The 22158-nt window shown below is 37.4% G+C and overlaps 1 protein-coding gene across 2 annotated transcripts in view; it reads left to right on the top strand.

Annotated features, from left to right (window-relative positions):
- The window catches only part of LOC5568247 (ankyrin repeat domain-containing protein 13C), a 52966-nt gene that overhangs the window by 16588 nt on the left and 14220 nt on the right, over nucleotides 1–22158 (top strand). For both annotated transcript variants that reach the window (XM_001657890.2, XM_021845872.1), the window contains exons 4-5: nucleotides 16224–17020; nucleotides 17081–17328. In XM_001657890.2, the coding sequence (XP_001657940.1) occupies nucleotides 16224–17020; nucleotides 17081–17328 (1045 nt within the window). The remainder of the gene's footprint in view (nucleotides 1–16223; nucleotides 17021–17080; nucleotides 17329–22158) is intronic.

The following is a 22158-nucleotide window of genomic DNA, read 5'->3' as shown; positions in this document are numbered from 1 at the left end:
GTACGATCATTCTGTCGAAAGTAAAAGAACATCATTTAAATTTAACCATTCCTATTGGTTTGTAGAAGTAGCTCTAGTGAACACAGCCTCATCAAATGATATCTTATAACATTTTCTTTAGAGCTACCATCCAACATTAGGTAATAACTGCTCTTAGAACTTTCAAATTCAGTATTTACTTTAGGGTTTTGGATCCATAAGCGTAATAAAGATTTTTGTTTTTTTTAACATTTCTTATATTCATATAAGCTCTTTTTTTTTTTTTTTTATTGAATTTGTTCGTGTTACATAATAAATGACTTAAATTATAAACTTCTTATATTTCTAATCATGGCATTGATCTCCCTGCGTTAAGTGCTATCAACAAATATTTAAATAATTTCCGAATTCCGTTTCAAAACCATTTCGATTATTCCATCGTATCTCCCGTATTTCTTTTTTAAAAATAAACAATGATGGTTCACGTGCCCTCAAATTGAAGGAAATTGCTTTAGCAGACAACCACAATGCAGCTTTCAACTGCTTTGAGGTTGGATGGATTCTCAATTGGAGAATATCCTCGATATCATTTACGTTAATTTTCATTTTTTGCCTAATTATATTCGTACACCAATCCCAGATCATTTTGGCTTTGGGGCATTGTTTGATACGATGTTCATTAGTATCTGACAAACTGCACTTTTCACAGACTGTAGCATTTATATGACCTATATTATATGCTTTAAGCTTCTCTTTATTAGGCACAAGATCGTTAATAAAAATGTATAAATAAGCTCGTTCGTTAAGAGGTAAGAAATTGGAACTCACATTTTCCCATACGTTTTCCCAATCAAGCTGCATCTTGGTTTCAATGGCTGGAAGCTGTCTGTTTCTGTCAATCAAATATTCATATAATAGATGCGTTGTTTAAAGATTAAGATTTTCATTTAGAAGCATACCTTCGCGCAACCATTCACGAGCATTACGCGATAATTTTCCATTAATGCTATCTTTCAGAAGATAACACTCTTCCATGTTACGACCATTTTATCGTGGTTATGGAACACATTTTTCAAAAAAAGTGCTTTTGTTTTAGCTTCTGGATCGACTAGACGGAGACCACCTTTCCGGTAATCCATATAAAGCTGGTTCCTGTTCAGTTTGAATATGAAACTGGTCCAAATAAATTTCCCACAGGCTGATTTAATTTGCGCTAGATGTTGGTTAGATGGTGGTATGATCTGAGCCACATACCAAAGTTTTGACAATATATAAACATTTAAAACTATGCATCTCTCTAAAATGTTGAGTTGACGCACATTGTGCATCTTCAAAACAGCTTTCTAGTCGTCCATAGTTAGCGTTAACCATCGAGCTCCAGGTTTTTTGGAAAATTACACCCAGAATTTTCATAGAATCAACTTCGTGTATACGTTGAGGACCTACATGTACATTGTTTAGACGTAAAAAGCTAGATTTGTGGTAATTCAAACGAATTTGTGCCACTAAACCATAAGAGTCAAGAATTGAAAACAGTTTATCGAACTCCAAGTCGGTTTTGATAAAAACTACTAAGTCATCAGCATAAGCAAATACATTTATGAATTTATCATAAACAAGTACAGCTGGGATGCTGTTAGAGATTTGTCTTATTAAGGGCTCAATATACAAAATAAAGAGCACCATACTCATCGGGCATCCCTGTCGAACAGAGCAATTAATGTTAATTTCTCGTGATAGAAAGCCATTAATCAAAATTCGAGGTGATGCATTAGCATAAACACTTTTAATACAATTAATGAAGGTTTCTGGAAAATTGAACTTTTGTAACACTTTCCACAGAAAGTCGTGATTCACCCTATCGAAAGCTTTATTCAAATCTAGACTGACAACACAACCTTTAAACCTTTTTGTTTCGCACGATCTGGTAATTAATGGTCTTTAAATTATTGCCGCATGACATGTTGGAAATACAAGCAGTTTGCCCTGGACCAAGTAATTTGTCGAGAAACTTCATTATTCTTTCAGCAAGGAGCTTCATAAAAAGTTTATAATCACAGTTGAGTAAACTAATTGGACGATAGTCATCAAAACTCGATCTGCTACAATTGCTCTTAGGAATAAGAGTAATAATTCCATCTGAAAAACTTTTTGGTGGAGTGACTGAACCGTCTAAATAAGAGTTGAAAACTTGAACTAAATCTTCCTTGTAACAATCAAAATTATTCAAATAGAGCTCATAAGTGAGGCCATCAGGGCCAGGGGATTTCTTTTTAGAACAACGTTGTAAAACCGATTTCAGCTCATCTTCTGTAATTTGTCTAGTCAAATCTTCTCTATCGCAGTGTGTTAAAAATCTAGTGATATGATTCAAAGGATCATACAAGAATGACGAGGCTGCATGTGATACATGGGGTTGAAAAACACATGAAAAATGATCGAAAGCAAGGCGCTCTAGCTCTACAGGATTTGTTATCAATGTACTACCATTTCGAATTTTAAAATTTCCATTATTCTCAAAACGTTTGATTTGAGCAGCAACTTGAAATATATTAACCATCTCTCCTTGAAGGAGGCTGCAACTGTCAATGTTGTTTCCCAAATGAGTTAATCTCTGGTGTTCTATTTCGAACAAGCGTGATTTGATCACTTTTATGTCTAACAATGTTGGTTGTCCGGTACTTTGCTTATGCATCCACTCATTCATTTTATTATAAAAATAATGTTTTTCGTTCGAAATCCTCAAATTCAATAAGTAACTTTCATGTTTAAAAAACTGTTTAATCTTGTGTTTTGCAACTTCATTCCACCACCTACTTCTATCAGCAAGATAAACGTGACGAAATTTCCAAGCTTCGTACTCATCTACCAATCGAGCGCAAATCAAATCATCTCTGGCTAATGAGCTATTGTTTTTCCAATATCCTCGTCCAACTGGAGCTACGTCATCTACAGATCCATTCACTTTCATCAAAATTGCAAAATGATCGGAGCTATTTGAGTCACAATTGTTTAAAATGCACTTAAAATCGCCACCAATAACATCGATCTTATTTCCCCCTTTACCAAGATGAACGGATAAATCATTAACAAACATTTGATCTCTTTCTTTCTTCCTATTACTTCCCGAAAACGCATAGATGTTGATGTAATTCACACCATTTACAACAACAGATGATATTCTCCCATTTGGATCCAATAAGGGTTGTGAAAACTCAAACGAATTTCGTATCAATATGGCGGTACCTGAACCATTCTCACCAATATTAACTAGAGGAGAGTGAGACCGAATAAAAGAAAAGTTTGCATAACAAACTTCCTGCAAAAATAGTATATCTATATCATGATTCACCACGAATTCTCTCAACAAACTTTTGTTGATAGCACTTGACGAACTATTTAGATTCACTGATCCAACCTTGAACACGAAATTCATAATAATACAGAATGATATTCTCACTAATACAATTAAAAATACAAAATCGATACTCACAAAAGCCTAGTTTGACCTACCGGCGGCTTGTCGCCGATTTACTTCTTCTCTCCTTCTGAGTAAGCTTCATCTGTTTGGTCCGGGCACGTGTCGATACTTTCTGCCATCCGCTTATGGTGGCACACTCTGCATCTTTCACCTTCTCCGCCATCGATGTGTCTGATAGTGAGCTATCGTCCGTCTCCACACTACCATCGTTTTGAACAATATCTCTCACTCGCTTCAACGAACAACCTTCCTTCTCCATGGAGTCTCCGTCTCCAGCATCATCACACGTGGACGTCGTTGTGTGCGGTACACTAAGACCGTCTGTTTCGCCTGTGTGTGAAACACCATCCGTCTCCACCGCGTTGGTATGAATAACCTCCACAGGTGCAACTGGTAGGGGAACTGGGGGTAATATGCCCATAGGGGGCAAAACGCGCCACCCTCGATTTGGGCGAACGGTGTGGTTTAGAATACTTTTTTTCACCCTAGGTTATAGAAAGTGGATAAAAATGCTTCTCCTAATATATGTTTATGTGTTTTTCTCAAGAAAATCGTAAAAAACGTATAAAAACGTTTTTCGCTATTTTCGTTGCAATTTTGTGCGATCTTCAAGGTCAAATTTTAGGTCGATAAATTACCAAATTTCTGAAACTATCGCCGGGAGCCAACTTGTGCACTGTCATAGTTTGTATAACATGCAAAAAATATGTTGAATTTGTCCTTAAAAAGCTTATTGAAGGACCTAAACTTTAATCAACTCTGGGGGCAAAACGCCCACCCCTATTTCATAACACCAAAACAGCCGTTTGAATTCAAATTCTACCAAACGTAATGCCATATTGAAGTTACGCGTAATTTGGAACCTTACAAATGTACATTTTTCGCATCAGCATGTATACTATTATTGGACATTAACATCTGAACAAACGCCCGGATGTATGCAACCTATAAACAAGCATGATTGTGTGCGTACGTTTACAGCATGGCTAACGCCGAACTGAAGCGGGGCGTTTTAACCCGCAAAACAATACATATGCAGTTAAGCAAGCATTTTTTTTTAAATGATTTATAAAACTCAGAAAAGCTGAAATGAATAGCTGTTTCTACTATTTGATAGAAAAAATGTTTGTTTATCCGACCATCATTAAAAAAGAGCATAAAATAATGTTTTTACATATAAAATCGCTGTTTTACTTAACATGGGCAAACTACCCCCAGTCCCCCTACTGTTGGCTATGTTGTCTCGCTCGAATCCGTTAGTAGAATTTCTCCATCGGTTTGCGTCGGCTGAGCACCACATTCCGCAGTTTGCTCATGCGATGCACGGCCTTTAAACGTTGTTGAACTGGAACTTGCTGCAAATAACGCATTCAAATTCGTCATTTTTCCATCGGTTCCCTTGTCATGACGGTTCGGGCCTGCTGTAGCTTTGACGTTACTCCATATTCCTTGCAGAGCACCACTATATGAGTCGGTTCGGTCCGCTCTCAATCTCTCATTAACGGAACGCCTTTGTGGGCAATCCACCTTAATATGCTCCGTACTACCACATTGGTAACATTTGTTAACCAAGCCTTCGTAATACACTCTTGCACGCATGTTCCGAACATTGACCGATGCTGGTATCTCTTCTCCCTCCTTAAGCTCCACGTAGAGGCCTCGAACAGAGTTCCATATAGGGTAACCGGTTTCAGCTCCGTATGTTTCACGAACCATCCGCTGAATGTTCCCATATTTGGACATAACGGCCCAAATCTCTTTGTCTTCAATTTCTGGCGGCAAATTAAAGAGGCGGACATACCGAACCACAGAATTGGCTGCCGATAACGTCACCTTGCTGCTGCGATACTTATCAATCACGAAATCCATCGATCCGGGTAGTCGTTCTAGTGTTTTCACCATTTCTTCTTCCTTTTTGAACTTTATGATCACTGATAACGATGGTTTGTCCTTGTACATAGACAGCAGGTCATCAGACCGCAGCTTCATTTTATCACGCATGAACGCAAAAATGTCCGCATCTGTGGGCTCCGCACTTCCACGTTCGAAACGCACACGCAAAGAGTTGACCTTGAGCTCAGCCATCTGAGTTTCTTTCTGTCCTATTGTTTCGAGGACTCCGTTCGAAAAATAAAATGGAACAAAGAGACTTATTCAACCACACCACTGAAAACAAAATAGAGACCTGTTTGCTGCTCTCGGAAAAAACGTCTGCACCGCACAAAGGCTAGACACGAACTGTGCTCATTAAGACATATTTTCGTTTTTTCGGCTGTTCAAGGTCATGGAGTACTGGTCTGCAGATCTAAGAGTGCAACCAGTAATCTTTCAGTGGTTTGTTGAATTAGGCTTGTACACGACAATTTAACTAAGTTCAATCAAGTTTTAAATTCTATGAACATTAAAGTAAGTCGTTAACAACTTTGAGTACAGACCTTCAAAAACACTAGCGTGAACAGTGATGTCACAAAGCAATATCATGTATGTGAAAACTCAAACACTGTTTAAGGCTATTCCAAACCTCATTTGAGAAAAAGCCTTGAGATTGACAACCGTAACCAGTATGGTTCTCTTGGTTAGCTACGTTCTTCCAATTTTAACCTTCCTTAATGCATTTAGAAAAGGTTTCTTAGGGACGGACTACTAGTAGAACACACTCCTCTCACATCGAGGACCTGGGATCGAATCCCATCCCGTCTAGCAGATCATATCAAAATTAAATCATAAATATATCATATTGAGATATAATTATCTCCCGTTGATGAAATTTAGATATGTTTTTTTTTTTAATTTCCCATGATTCATAACAAGGTTATATCAGAACGTGTTACATTTCGTTTCATAATACATCATGTTACAAAATGTTAAAAACAATCTTCTTATAACGGGAACAGAATTTAAGCTACACTCATCATTATAACAAAATGATATCATAGGTTGTTATGATAACAGGACATGGTATAATTTTGTTTCATCGTATGAAGAAAATTTACCAAGAACGAATAAGTTTGATGTTTATAAACGTATCTAACTGTGACGTCATGTTTTTCAGCTCAGACGCAGGAGCAGTTTGAAAAACATCAAGTCCATGTTCATATGAGCTTAGAGGACGTAGAACCAGTTGAGCTTGTGTCACGCTCTCAAAAATCAGTAAAAAAAAGTTTTTACCCTAATTAATTTTTACTCAAAGCTATTTTTGTTACAAAATATGTAACATTTTTGATATGTTGTAGTGCAAAATTTTAGTTATTTCACAACATCTTGCATCTTATTTATAACAACCGGTGTAACATAAAATATTTGTAACTAAATGTTAACACATCAAGTTGTAATTTTGATAGCTTCAGCTAGTATGGATTCCCGAGTCACTTTTGACGTAAGAAGTTATAGTGACGACTTTCTTTGGAAGGGAAGTAAAACCGTTGGTCACGAGATGAACTAGCCTAGGGCTAAAAATCTCGTTGATAAAGTTAAAAAAAAATTTCACATTATGCATCAACCTTCATCAAGCCAAAATACTTTCGCATGCTGGAAAACGCGCTAAAACTTGTTTCTTCATGGATTTTGATGAAATTTTCAGAAGTTCCCAAAACACGCTTTTAGTTTAGGGTTGGAATGTTTTGGAAATATGTCCAGGTGGTTCCGGAGTTATTCCGGATTGTCTTGAGGTGCTTAAACAGGCCACATCATCATCAACGGATATCTCAGGAGCTTAAGGCTAAGTAGCCCGTCATTCGTTTTGGCAACAATGATGAATTTTCAGCTTGCATTTCAAAGTGATAAAACTCAGTCTTGATAGTTCATATTGACTTGAAAAAGTATCACTGTACGCGCTAACATGCATAATATTTCGCAAGGAATTCATGCAGGCATGTCTCCAGTGATTCCTTCATAGATTCCTCCAGTAAAATTTTCACTGAGATTCTTCTAGGAATTTCTCCAAGGATTCCTCCAGTATCTGACCCAGAAACTTTCCAGGAATACTCTGAAATTTCTCCGGAGATTTCTTCAGGGCTTCTTCAAGCAATTTATTCTGATACTTCTTCAGAGATTCATCTAGAAAATCTTCCAGATAATTTCCCAAGGATTCCTTTAGAAAAATTTCTACAAGGAATATTTCAGAGACATCTTCAAGGTTTTCTCCAGGGATTCCTCCTGGGGTTACACTATGATAATCTCTTCAAGGATTACTCAATAAATTTCTCTAGTGATTTCTCCAGAATTTCCTCCGAGGATTCCTCCACGGATACATACAAAGATATCCTCAAGTAATCCTATTACAACAATGTAATGTAATCCTATGTAATAATCTCAAGTAATTTCTCGAGATTCGAACAGGAATTATTCCGGAGATTTCTTCCGGGATTCCACGGATCGCTCCAGGAATTCTGCCAAAAATACCATTAGGATTGTATTCCATTAAAAATTCCATAAGAATTCCTCCAGGTGTTCCAAAATTTACAAATTCCTCAGGGGATTCCCCAGGAATTTCCTCCAGGAATTCTCCCAGAGTAACCATCAGGAAAATCACAACAGGACCTACTCCAAAGATTTATCCAGAGAAGTCCTCCAGGGATTCCCCAGGATATTTTTCAGAATTCATTCTGGGTCTCCAAAAAACCCTCCGAAGATTTCTCCATGAATTTCTTCCAGAGTTTCTCCCATAAACCCCTTTAGTGATTGCATCAGAAATCTCTACAAAAAATCCTTTTAGAAAATCACTTCTGTCAATCCTTCATGGATTTCATGTGATTTCTTCAGAAATTCCTCCGAGAATTATTCCAAGGATTTCTCCAGAAAAATCTCTACAGTGATTTATCCAGAGATATCTCTGAAATCCCACCAAAATCTCTACAGTGATTCTTCCTTGACTACCATCAAGGATTTTCCAGCGAATCCTCCAGAGATGCCCCAGAAGTCCTTTAGTAATTATCATAGATAATCCTTCAAAGATTCATACAGGTGTTTCTTCAGAGACTCATCCAAGGATCTCTATAGAAAAATCTTCTCAGGAATTCCAGCAGTGATTTCTACAGCTTTTTCTTCAGGAAGTTATCCAAGGCATGTTTCAGAAAAATCTTTACAGGAAATTGTTCCAGACATGATGTGGTAAAGAATCGACTGTATATATGAACGAAATATGCTGTTCGTCTACGCAATCTTTATTATAAAAAAAATCGTTGAAAAAATAAAGCGTAGCCGTAGCTTTTTCATGTTCCAAGTATTTTTTCAAAAATTCTTCCACAGATTTCCTTTGGAATCTTTCATAGGCTATTGTAAACAATTCTGCATAGATTATTCCAGGAATGCAATCAGCGATTCCTCTAGGAATCACACTTAAGGTTTCTCTAAAAATTCCTCCAGGAATCCCTCCAGAAGCTTATCCAGAGTTTTCTCAAAAAAAACTTCTTCAGAAAAGGAGTTCCTGGAGGAATCTCTAAAAACAAATCACGGAAGAATTCTTTTTCTGGTTTACGAAATCCCTGAAGGAATTCATGGACGAATATCTGTAGGAATTTCTAGAGGAAATCTTTGAAGAATTCCAGAAGAAATTTTTGGAGGCTCAAAATGAATCTCAAGAGAAATTTCAAGGAAAACCCCCGAAAAATCTTCATAGAATAATTCACGTGGAGAATTTCCTGGGTAGGAGGATTCTTGAAAGAAAATCTTGAGGAATCCCTGTAGGAATTCATGAAGTTATTTCTTGTAGAATCCCTAGTTGAATTTCTGGCGAATCTTCAGAATAATTCCAGATAGAACTCCGGGAGCAATACCTGAAGGAAATATCAGGAATGATTCGTAGAGGAATCTCGACAGGACTACCTGAGGAATAAATATTTGAAGTATTCGTTGACGAAATTGTCGTAGTGTAACCTGGTGGAAGCCCTCAACACATCTCTGCAAAAATTCCTGTAGAGATTTTTTGGAAAGAGTTCCGGAAAATTTTATGTACAGAGCTTAACTTTGATTATTTAGTGAATTCAACCAGAAACTACACCAGAAAGGCAGTCAAAACTTTATCAAAAAGATCAAGCAAACTTTTCCTCAAAATTTCTCTCATGCATTTTATATTCGGGAAACTTTTGAAATTTTCTTAAGGAACCGTGACAAAATACTGGAAACTTCCACTAAGTTTCGCTCGTCATACTCTTACACGGGTAGAAATCAGAATTAAAAAACAAGATTATCACTCATGATATCATAATCCCAGCGTGTTTTCGTCTTATGAAAATACACCATGATTTGGACTCATGATATCATGAGTCAGATTGCCGTAACGCAACACACGCGTTAGGTTTTTGTAGCTGATTGCTCGGAATCATGATTCAAATGCCAAAAATGCTGAGTCGCGCATCCGTTTATGATCGACAAAATGAAAAAAAAAAAAAAGTTTAAAATAGCATGCATTGAGATTCGAGCCAAGAACCTTCCGATTGTGAGCCACGTACTCTACCACTCAACCGCTTCGTCATCTTGAATTAAGAGTGATCGATACGAATGTGATGAAGCAAAGTGCGCCGCTTAGTGTTTTCACACTGGATGTTACGCTTATGAGGAATCATGATTATGACTTCAGGAACCATGATTTGTGATCCTGATATTATGACCTAATCAATTTATGAATTTCATGATTTGTAAATCATGGTGTGGTGATCAGATTTTTATCCGTGTAAACGCAACTGTGATTTCTTTTTAAATCTGTCACAAATCGCTTAACGAGTTCAATCGACTCAGTTCTGTTAATAATTTCTCCAGGAACTCTTCAATAATTAGTACTACGACTGAACTTTCTTCAAAAATTCCTATACATATCCATTCAATGTCGTAAGGTTTTGAAGTTTCAATGTTGTAAGGTTTTGAAGTTTACATTTACACGACGAACAGTTGTCAATTGTATGAATTAAAATTGAAACTGAGAGAAGAAACCGCATGCTCCGGTGGAGATCGAGCCCACGACTCCCTATTCGCTAGATGGGCGCTTCAACCTACAAGCTGCGGAGTTCCTTGAGAGACCCTGACGCTCGGAGGCGACGATAACTACGACGATTGGTTTCCCTCTTCCGCAGTACTGACGATTGACCAAGGCATTTCCTCCGTTGTATTGACCTTCAGCGCCTAAGCTCTCAGCACCATTCAGGTGTTCGCCGAAGTGCTGCTTCAATCTGCCTTTCGATCACCTCACGTTCGTCCGTCTAGATGCTCCTTTCCTTATTCCTGCACTTCTAGGCTCGCGGCACGAGGCCGTTGCGGGGTGATTTGAGCTTCTGATAAAACTTCCATGTTTCTTGAGACCGGCACAGCTGTTTCATCTTCATTCAAGGAGTAGTTTTACGACTGAACTTTCTTCAAAAAAATAATCTTTACAGTTTCATTTATTTTGTACTAGAATAAATAAATCTGTAAAAAAAACTTCTGAAGAAGTTCAGTCGTAAAACTTCAATGGCTTCTAAACATCCCAATGGTCTTCAATATAGTTTTATGCACTTTGATAAAACTTTGAAAGAATCTTTAGTGGAATTCTAGAGGTACTCTTGCTCATTTTCCTGTAGATATAACTCGAGACATTTTGGGATGTGGAATTTCTGAATGAAACCTTGTAAGATTCTCTAAAGAAAACTTTTGACAAACATGAGTAAGAATATCAAGAGTGATCTTTACAAGAGTTTTCATTTTTCCTGGGATTTTTGACATCCCGGAAAACGGGAAAAAATGGCATTACCCGGAATTTCTTGAAATCTCGGAAAATTCCCCAAAACGTGATGCATTTATTTTAGAAATTCTCCGTATTGTTTTGATAAGCCGTTAATTTGTATCCAGCTTTTAACGCTAGCATGCCATAAATTTAGGACAACTCCTATCTAACATTCCTTGCATACACTCTATTTTGTTATACCTAAATCAAAGTAAGCTTTGTTGAAAAACAGTTATGTTGACATTGAATCGTGAAAAGTTTTCACTTTTAGGTTTTGAGAACGACAAGTGAAAACTAGTTTCCTATTTCATGATAACTATTAATTCTTTTAGATTTATAATATGCGGACATTTTTGAATACAATTCAACAGTCTGGTATCTGTTAAGGGGCTAGTGCTATTTTTTAAATATATTTCTCGTTTAGTTCACTGCCATATGGTGATTTTTGATAACTATTTTTTTAAAAGAACGCTAACGCTAACGTTTATTCTTCAAAAGAACATATGAATCTCTCATTTCTTAACTGTCGTGCATTTTATTTGTACTAAACATAGGCACAACCACATTTCTGTGCAATGCAACTAATGGAAAAGCCCAAGACTGGAAACCCCCTAATACGTCATTTGATGATAGTCAATGTGTGACGCTGCTTATAATATTGGTGTGAATTGAGATCGACCAGTTTTGAGCAACCGAATATGTATTGTATTTTAACGGATTACACTATCGATTTTTTTTCGCTAATCTTTTCTGTAATACAAATGAGGTTAGTATGCGTTCAGTGGAGTTTGCTATTTGTAGAATATTGTGTCTTAGTTTCTGCCTTCTATAAGCTTCAGAATTTTTTATGATGCCTCAAATTGTTTGATAATAGCTTTTATCAAATATATAGTGAGTTTTTAAGAATTCAAATACGAAAAAACCTAAACAGGAAAACAAATGCTGCGGAAGCTTAAGTGAAAATTGTTGACAGTCGAACCAACAATCTCAAATTACAGCCTACTTTGATCAAACTATAAAATCAGTAGGCAAGAAATGTCAAAATGGAATCACCCCCAGTCGTTTTATAGCTAGCGTAAAAAGCTGGATCTCTCTTTTTACTAAGGAATGTATTTACTTTTCTCCTTAAAAATTTTTGGCATCGTTTTTCAAGAGGCCTTATAACACAAAAGGGTTAAGAAATTAAGCGAAAATCCATGTAATAAAATTAAGAGTAAAGACCCAAACGCAATGATAGCGGTACGACAACGGAAGCGGAACCGATTCAACCAGAATAAATCCCATCATCTGGACTGAGCTGTCAACGAATTACAGTGAACCAACACTATGTCGACAAGCAGGCAATAGTTCATTCTTTTTTTTTTTTAACCAATCATTTATTTATTAGGCTCATGCGGTTTTTCAAACCTTTACGGAGCCGATTACCAAATAAAATAACACATGAGTTATTCTAAAAAGATTCTTACTACACTATCTATCGCCCTTGCGAGAACTTTTCCTCGGAGGGGCGCGTTCGACAGATCCTGAAGAGGCAAATTGGGCCCTACGGTGGCTTGCTACTAGTTTCTTCTTCTGTTCTTCCATTACAGCGTTGAAGTTATTCACGAGTTGTGATGCATTCGGAATACCATATGTCCTATGGATGTAGTCATCATCGATCTCCGGTTTCTGTTTTCCTGCTTGCTGTTTCTTCTCTGCTTGTGCCTCATCGAGTTCCAAAGTTTCTTCAAGGATTTCTTCCTCTATTACTTCTACGATATCGTCTTCCGTGGCTATCGGTTCCTGTGTCAAACTGACGGTTTCTTCTGCTCTGGTGACTGCAGCGTACGTATTGGGCTTGCTACTGTTTTTCCTTGTTGGACAAGTGTTCCTTAGATGTCCTCTAGACTGGCAAAAGAAGCATTGATCCTTCAGTCCGTCATAGAACAGCTTTGCCTTCCGATTTTTGACCATAATCGATGACGGGATTTCCTTCTCCATGTCTATATATACACCTCGCACACCATTGTATACATGGTCCAAGCCTAAATTTCCTGGGAACTTTTCTCTTACTATTCGATCTACTTTTCCGTATTGTTTGAATGAAACCAACAAGTCGTCGTCCGAGATCTCCGGCGGGAGGTCGAATACCCGGACGTATTCGACATTGCGACCTACATTCACCATGCAAACTTCCACAGATTTTCCGGATGCATATTGGAATTTTTGAGGTTCCGAATTCATTCCTAATGCTTTTAACATAGCGGTCTCAGTCTTGTATTTGATGCACACGCTCCGATTTTCCGTTAATTTATAGACGGTTTCTACATCCAACACATCCGAGTGTATCTGCTTTACGAAATCCGCAATCTCAACCCACGACGGCCGGGGAGCATCAATCGAGAAGCGAAACTCGACCGTATTAATAAACATCTCGCACATGCTGAACGATTTTGGTTTTATATTCGCACAGCAAAAAGCAAACTGCAACGCGTACCGGCGGAGAACAAATAACTCAGGCAAACAATGGTACCGAAAATACTGATCCGGTTGAATAACAAAGTCCAACAGAGCTGATCTGCAGTCGCGTAGGGTGATGTGCTAGTATCCATCGTATTAGCATTGATCAGTGAGAACTGCAATTTCCCCAGTATTGCAGTGAATGATGCTGATACAAACCGATGCCAAACAATTATTTCTCAAAACGGCTTTAGCATTGTACAATAACATTTTGATAAATCTTGATCTCTTTTTGGAAATAATGCAAAGAAAATGCATCTTACCATATTCTCAGTCCGTCGTATCGTTTTCAACTCCGTCGCAATCAGTTTCCAGATTCGTCTCACAACTTACAGCTCACTGTGTGAATGTGTTGAATGGTTAAAACACAACATATCAACGCTATAATAAAATGTTTTAATAGAATATATAGATCAACGGGCATCTCCCTCCATTCCTTCAGCATGATGGAGTATACTAATTTCCTTAAAATTAATTGTTCATCAAAATTCAGCCCAAACATATGAACACAATTCCTTTTGACCGTACAATTATGGCATTTGCTCACAGTACAGCGAAAACAACACAATCAAAGGAACCGTATTTTTACGTCGAGCATCACGCACACATTGATGCGCACAAGCTTTTTTTTCTCAGTACGACGGATTGAACTTTGTTTACATTCTCAACTATACGCGGCGGTTGAGGAAATTTCGTAACATTTGGTGATTAATTGAAGTTTTACGGCGTGTGATTGGAATGAAATCCTTCAGTGAAGAAGTACGAAGGTTTTCCATAGTGAAAATAAGTGCCCGGCGAAGTAAGTCACCCACGGGGGTGGGAAGAAACTTGTGTTGGAAAGTGGTGTGGCTCAGTCGATCACTGAGCATTTCTCTCAAATCGTGTTCGTCCATGCGATTTCGGTGAAAAAGTGCAAAGTGGATAATTGAACTGAAGTTATTTACCGAAATACAGTAGTTTTATTGCATTTTTGGTGTACAAATGTACAAACCATAACAGCTTTAACAAAATTACACTTGGATAATGAATCTATGTTGCAGGTAAGTTTGAATATCTGCCGTAGTGGAACATTTAAAGTTTGATACGACGAACTGTAGCGCTTACGACGAAGTAGAATAAAACCCTACGACGTATACGACAGCCATCAAGCAACTCGAATAGTTCATTCTAGTGAAGCGGTTTCGTTTTCCGTTACCATTTTGCTATCATTTGCGTATGGGCCTTAAAGCTTATTCTTGACAAATCGTTTGAAGTTGAAATCATATTGGCCAACATTTAATCAAGCACTGGCATAAGATCCAACTAGAGTCTTATGGTAAAATTGTGACTGTTACATTGAACAGAATCTATGAAGCACTTTATAAGGCTACCTTATTTATTAAATAGATCCCCCGAAAAAATGGAATTGCTTATAACACAACGTAACAAAAATTACATTTTTGCGTGTCTCAAGGATCAAATTATATGTCTCTAGTAGATTTGGGGATGCTGTTTCTGATGCCGTTCTCAGAAATATTCCAGCAAGTCACAATTTTTAGCTACAGGTCGCCAAAGTTGTATAAAACACTGTTTTCATTGATGTTTACATGAAATTTAAAGTATGATTTATCACACAAATTTGTGATCTAAACCACCAACCATGCAAAATATGACTTTAACTTTCATTTCAGATATAATTTGGTGGAAATTGCACGATTAATTTTAGATTGAATCGATTTTTGCAACATGCTTTCAGTCTCCAAAATCCACTATTTTTCGAAAACATCATGAAATTACTTTTGAGAATCGGAAGTATTATGAACTTTGTTGATAATAATTGTTAAACACCAAAAGTTTGAATTTTGTGAAAAATTAAGCGAAAAAAATGCCATACAAGTTGACAAACTTGCATGCAAGTTGGTCAAAATAGTCTAATTCGGCAATATTCCAAAAACCAAACGCGCTACGATATTTTTGAAAACGGCAATGGATTCATATACCAGTATCAGTAATTTAGTAAATAGCGGTACTTTGGTGCTTTAGACAAAAACGTGTATCGCAGTGTTATCTTTCTTGGAAAAAAAAAAAACATTATTATTATTATCTTTATTATCGAGACTTTCAGCCGGTGACTGGTACGTCTCCATGGAAAAACATAATCATTTAATGATAAGCTACTATTACGAATTACGAAAAACATGTACGAAAAAAGATTAAACTTTGAGATACAATTCATGATCTAATAATGACAGTGAATGGTGTTACATGATAAGTAAATTGTGCGATGATTTTTGCTTGAATAGAGATGGTCAGTTCTGCACCCTTCCTGAGCAGATTTTCGAAAGACTTGTTGAAAAAATTAGATTGTTTATAGACAGATCCCTAAAGACTTTCCAAAAGAATTCATAGAGGAGGTCCCGAAAAAAATCTTTAAATCTTTCATTGGTTTAAAAAAAAGTATTATTAGATTTGTATATTTATTATGTAGTGTGCAAGAGACCCTTGGTTGTGTGAACGCTTCACGTTGATTAATCCATGAATAACTCAGTTGATCATTTGGTTAATGATATCATTCAATCTCTTTCTTTCCAGTATGTTCCTTACTGAAAAAACTCAAACAACAAGCCCGCGAACAGATGGACCAGCGGAGACCCAACCTGGTGAAGGCCCTCAAGCAGATGGGAGACTTCTACATGGAACTCAAGTGGGACTTCCACTCGTGGGTGCCGCTGATCTCTCGCATCCTCCCGTCGGACGTTTGCAAAATTCACAAGTCCGGTTGCTCAATCCGGCTGGACACCACCCTGGTGGATTTCTCGGACATGCGCTGGGAACGGGGCGACATCTCGTTCATTTTCAGAGGCGAAAACCCTCCCAAAGACTCACTGACGGCCCTGGACAACGAGTGCCGCTGCTATCAACACGTACGCCACGAGGAAACCGAGCTGGAGATCGAAGACGAAGTGGACATTCTGATGTCGAGCGATATCCTTGCGGCGCAGATGTCAACCAAAAGTATTAGCTTTACGAAGGCACAATCCGGCTGGATATTCCGTGAGGACAAGAAGGAAACCGTGGCCGGACAGTACGACAGTGATCTCTACACCATCAATGGGTTGACGCTGGAGCAACGGAAACGGCGGGAACACCTTTCACGGGACGACCTTCAAAAGAACAAAGCTCTGATGGAGTCGCTAACTAAGGGTGGCCAATCGGCAGGTATCGACCAAAATGGAGAAATCATTCGAAGGGCTTCGTTGCAACCTCCACCCAGCAGTAGCATTACGTGGGAGGACTACATTTCGGCCGAACCGGGACAGTATCCCAACCTGGGACGTGACTTAGTTTATAAGGAATCGAGTAAGAATTTTAGAGCTACCGTTGCTATGGTAAGTCCTGAGGACAATATTCTATCCCATGATATAACGGTTCCATCATCCTCATTTCAGAGCAAAGACTTTCCGCTGAGCGTGGACATGCTGCTGAGCGTGCTGGAGGTGATTGCCCCGTTCAAACATTTTAGCAAATTACGTGAATTTGTCACGCTGAAGCTGCCGAGCGGCTTCCCGGTGAAGATCGACATCCCCATCCTGCCGACCGTGTCGGCCAAGATCACCTTCCAGAAGTTCGAGTTCCGGAACGACATCTCGCCGGAGCTGTTCGTCATTCCGGACAACTACAAGGAGGACAGTATGAGGTGAGTTATTTGGAGTATTACGAGGTGGACTGGGAGTAAATCTGTACATGTGTTGTTCATTGCTGACTGAGCAGTTGGTATACGCTAGACTACTAAGGACTGTTCTTTTAAGAAAGTGGACACGTATTTTTTACAGTAAACTGTTTATTTTCGAGCAAATTCATGAGTTTACCTAAAATACATGGAAATCAACGTAATTTCGATCAAATTTACATAAATTTGAACATTTATTGAGCATTGCTGGAGAATGCTCTTATTTTCTTTTGATACCTCCCATAAAATTCTGCACAAGTTTTTTCGGAACTTTTCGAACTGCTTTTTGAACTGCTGACCACATTTTCTTGAAAAAATCGATGGAGCTTGCTTCTCTTCCATCCTTCTTAAGATGCCGTTTGATTATTGCCCAATATGTTTCAATGAGGCGTAGTTCTGAGCAATTTGATGGATTCGATCATTTTTCTACAAATTCGACTTATTCCTTCTTGAGCATCTCCAAAGTAGCTGAAGCATAGTGAGCCGATGCTAGGTCTGGCAAAAACAATGGAGGCATGGTATGCTTTCAGTAGATGGGCAGAAGCCATTTTTTAATGCATTCAGTTCTGTAATTTTCGCCGTTGATTGAAACCGTCGTGAAATATGTAGTACTTTCATACCGCAGGAGCAAATCGCTTGCCATACCAAATCATTTTTCCCAAATTTTTCTGTTGGGATGTATCGTACGTCGTCAGGAATATCTGTTTTGGCCACAGCGTTGAAAAAATTCAATTTGGACACTTCGCGATTTAAGCCAAATCTCGGAACGGCAGTTTTTCTGTACACCATTTGTGCAGAAAAAAAATTGAGAGTCGCCATGTCAATTCGACCCATCGTTTAGAATTTATAATTTTTTTATGTCAACTTTTGTCTGCTGTCAAAATAAACACTTGAGATCACACTGAAACAAAATTTTATTTGTTTTTATGGAATTTTTACACCAAAATGCTAATATTTAGGTGTCCACTTTCTTAAATGAACAGTCCTTAGAGAACTAGAAAGAACCGTGGGACATGCTCTCCTGTATTTTGGGTGTGTGGTTATCTAGACCTAAATTCGAACCTCAAATTGTCACAAATGCTACAACAATTACTCTTTTCTGAAAGGTAGGGTCAGTACATTTGTTCTTGAGAGATAAGTCTGCTTCAGTTTTACTCACTTGGAAGATTCTACCTTATTTTTCGGGCAAAAATATTTATTTTTATAAGTTTATTCAATCAACACTTCAGCAATCAGATCCCCCATACTTGGCAAATATGGAGGCGTATGAGAACCCGGGTCATATATATATCTACGAGTCAAGCAGTTCATATGATCTTACTAATTTGGAGTTGTGGTCGATTGTCTCGATATTATCGTTTTTATCAATTTTATCACAGCCCTAGCATAAAATTTTGAAGATTTAGTTCAAGTGGATATTGCATGTCATAGAGTGTGTTTCTTTTTTTTTTTGCAAATAGGCAAAGTGTGGAACTGATGCACTAGCAATGATCCACTAGAACCAGCCCATGTTTCACATTGAGGTGTACACCTCAGCCTCAGACGCTGTTCTCCCTGGAACCACCTTGCGGCATTACTTCGGGGGGTTGTAGGACATTTCCCAGGAAGCCAAACCCCAGAAAGACATTCCCCAGAATGACGTTCCCCAGAATGGGACATTCCCCAGAATAGGATATTCCCCAGAATCGTTTTTATACGTTATAAAAGAGTGGAAAAAATAGATTTGGTTATTTAGTTTTATTATCGTTGAAAAATGTACCTGCTGAATTGATTCGAATACCCAGAAACTTCGAATTGCGGACCCAGGGGTCAATTCACTCAAAATATTATTTGGTCAAAATTATTATTATGGATCTCAAGCAAATAAAATCTAAAAGGATGGAGTCAAAAAATAAATATTTTAAAAGGCGAGTGTTTGCTTCCCTATTCTCAGGCAAACCATCTAGGGCTGTCCATAAACCACTAGGTCATCTATGGGTAGTACGGACAAAAGACGAAAGATGGGGGTTTGAAATTTCAAAATAATTGTGTACGTGGCTCAACAACCAAAATCTTAAGGGGAAATGTCTAACAATTTTACATCTGCTTAACATGATTTTGCTACTGTCATTTTCCTGAAAATCATTTCCCCGAATACCAGCTTACCGAATGACCCATTTCCTCAAAAGACATTTTCCCGAATGACTAGTTTCCCTGAAAAGTGATGCAGTTCAAACAGGTGCAAGAATAGTCTTTGGGGACTAGGTGCTGAACTAGAAAAAATGATAAGCAATTAAAAGAAGAAGATAATGTAGATTATAAGGTTATCCACGAATAAATATGTAAGTACATTTTGCCAAAAATGCCGATAATGGTGAAACTCTAAAGAACCGCAAATCAAGTAATGAATAGCCATAAAGTTATGACAATTACAAGAGCTAAATATTTTTTGGGGAACTAGGCTATTCGGGGCTATTCGGGGCACTGGCATTATGGGAATTGGAATTCATGGAAACGAAATTCGGGAACCGTCATTCGGGGAAAAGTAGCACAACCGTTCAAAATAAGCTGCTCTTACATATGTCATACTATGTTTTATGATCAAACTAGACCCAAGCTATTGATTTTTTTTTTGTTTTCATAGTTATTCTTCCTTCGTTTAAAATTGGCTGTTCTTTCTAATTGTATCTATATCTATGAAAACTATGATTTGGTTTTCCTCGAATTTTTCAGTTGAACGTGTTTACTATTTACTATTTACCATTCACCTGGATTTTAACAGCCCAAAAATCTCTTGTATTTTTTTTTTCTGGGGAATGTCTCATTCTGGGAAATGGCGTTCTGGGGAATGTCATTCTGGGGAACGTCATTCTGGGAAATGTCGTACAATCCTTCGGGGAGGGACCTCTCCGACAGAAACCGCGTCAGATAGAAGTTCACTTCCCCATTCCTTTCTTCTATACCACCTGTCTTTAGTGGAGGAATCCCATTCTTGCTGCCATTGCCGCTATAGCCTTAGATGCCATTTCACAGGCATATTCAACGTGACAAATGAAGATGAGCTGCTCATTAACCCAAGATTCTTAAGGCGTCGCTAGGCTTGTTCGCTTGACCACCACTACCTCAGTCTTGTTATGGACCAGTCCCAGTTTCCGTGACCTCACTATTAAAACTAATAAAAAACGTGAACATAATTCTCGTTATGACTGAACAGAAAAGTGTCATTGAAGGTGCATGTAGAAAAATACGAAACTGATGGAACTGTGATCGACATTTCCCGAATCAGACACTCACGTTTTTAAAGTTCGACACAAATTTAAAACATTGCTTCTTTTATGTGCATACAAATGACATAAAGTCACATGATTTTTCGGAAGTGTACTCATTCAATCCGGGTTTTTATAAACCTGACCACGACGGGAATTGAACTCAGGTATGTGGCATGCCTCTACGATTTAGGCTATCAACGCACATGAGAGAGGAGCTGAAATAAATCGAAGCAGTACTACATTTTGTAACTACAGACAGGTATCCTATTAAATGCTACCGACATGAAATTGCTTGTGAAAATCAGATGAACATGTTTTAGTAGAAAAATGAATTTCCGATAACACTTAAAACCACACAAAAACGTAATTCTTGAGCTTCTCTCGAAGACTATGATATATATTTTTCTCGGCATAAATCTACTTGTAGAAGCCAAGTGAATGTGTTTGAGTTGAAAAAAAATTCTACACTCAAAATTGTTTTTAACCTAGATAACAACACAAAAAACATATGCCATGATTTTGTTTGTCTGTAATAAAACCTCAAGGCCTTGACGTGAAGTTTTTTTCGGCAAGCAATATCTTTTAGAAGTCACGTGAACATGTTTGAGCAGAAATTGATTACACTCTAAATTTCCTTCAATGTTGATTTACAAATGTTCTAGCTCCCGGAATACTTTTTTGTGTAGTTTTCTAGGTAAAATTTTAAAGTGCAATCAAAACTTTATCTTTTTACTCAAATATATTCCATTATCTTCTGCAAGCAAATTCATTACGGAAAAACTACACGCTATCGCCTAAATTTTTGATTTACAGAAAAATAAATCTTAGGATAAGCCAATTTTGTGTCGTTAGGTAAAATAAATTTTGAGTGTTATCGGATATTTATTTTGTTAATCAAACATATTCACTTGACTTTCACAATCAATTTAACCTTCAAAAACCTGAATTTCATTACATTGAATTTTGAGTTACAGGTAAACATAATTTTTTTTTGAGTGTAATCAAAAACTTCAATTTATGCTAAAAAATGTTAACTTGACTTTTACAAGTAAATTCATGCCGAAAAAACTACAAATCATATCACTGAGTTTTTTTTACAGACGAACAAACTAGCGAAATAAGTTTTTTATGTTGTTTTGTAGGTAATAATAATTTGGAGTGTCGTCAAAAATTTATTTTTCTACTCTACAGTTCTCACTTGACTTATTGAAAAAAACACATGTCATAGCGTTCAATTTTAATTTACAGACATCATAGTTCAAGAAATACTTGTTTCGTGTGGTCTCTGGGTAGAATAAATTTTGAGTGTCATCGGAAATTCAGTTTTTTACTTAAACATTTGTCTTTTACAATATATTTAATATCGGAAAAACTATAAGTCATCGCTTTGAATTTTGAGTTACAAGCAAACGGTTCCAAAATATAGGGTTTTTCGTTATATTTTGGATAGAAAAATTTTTAAATGTAATCAAAAATTTCAATTTCTGCTCAAACATGTTCATTTGACTTCTAAAAATTAATTCAAGCCGAAAAAACTACATGTTATAAA

Source organism: Aedes aegypti, chromosome 2 (assembly GCF_002204515.2).
Source record: "Aedes aegypti strain LVP_AGWG chromosome 2, AaegL5.0 Primary Assembly, whole genome shotgun sequence".
Classification (NCBI taxonomy): domain Eukaryota; kingdom Metazoa; phylum Arthropoda; class Insecta; order Diptera; family Culicidae; genus Aedes; species Aedes aegypti.
Note: the sequence above shows the minus strand (reverse complement) of the source record. Positions and strands in the feature narration are given on the sequence as shown.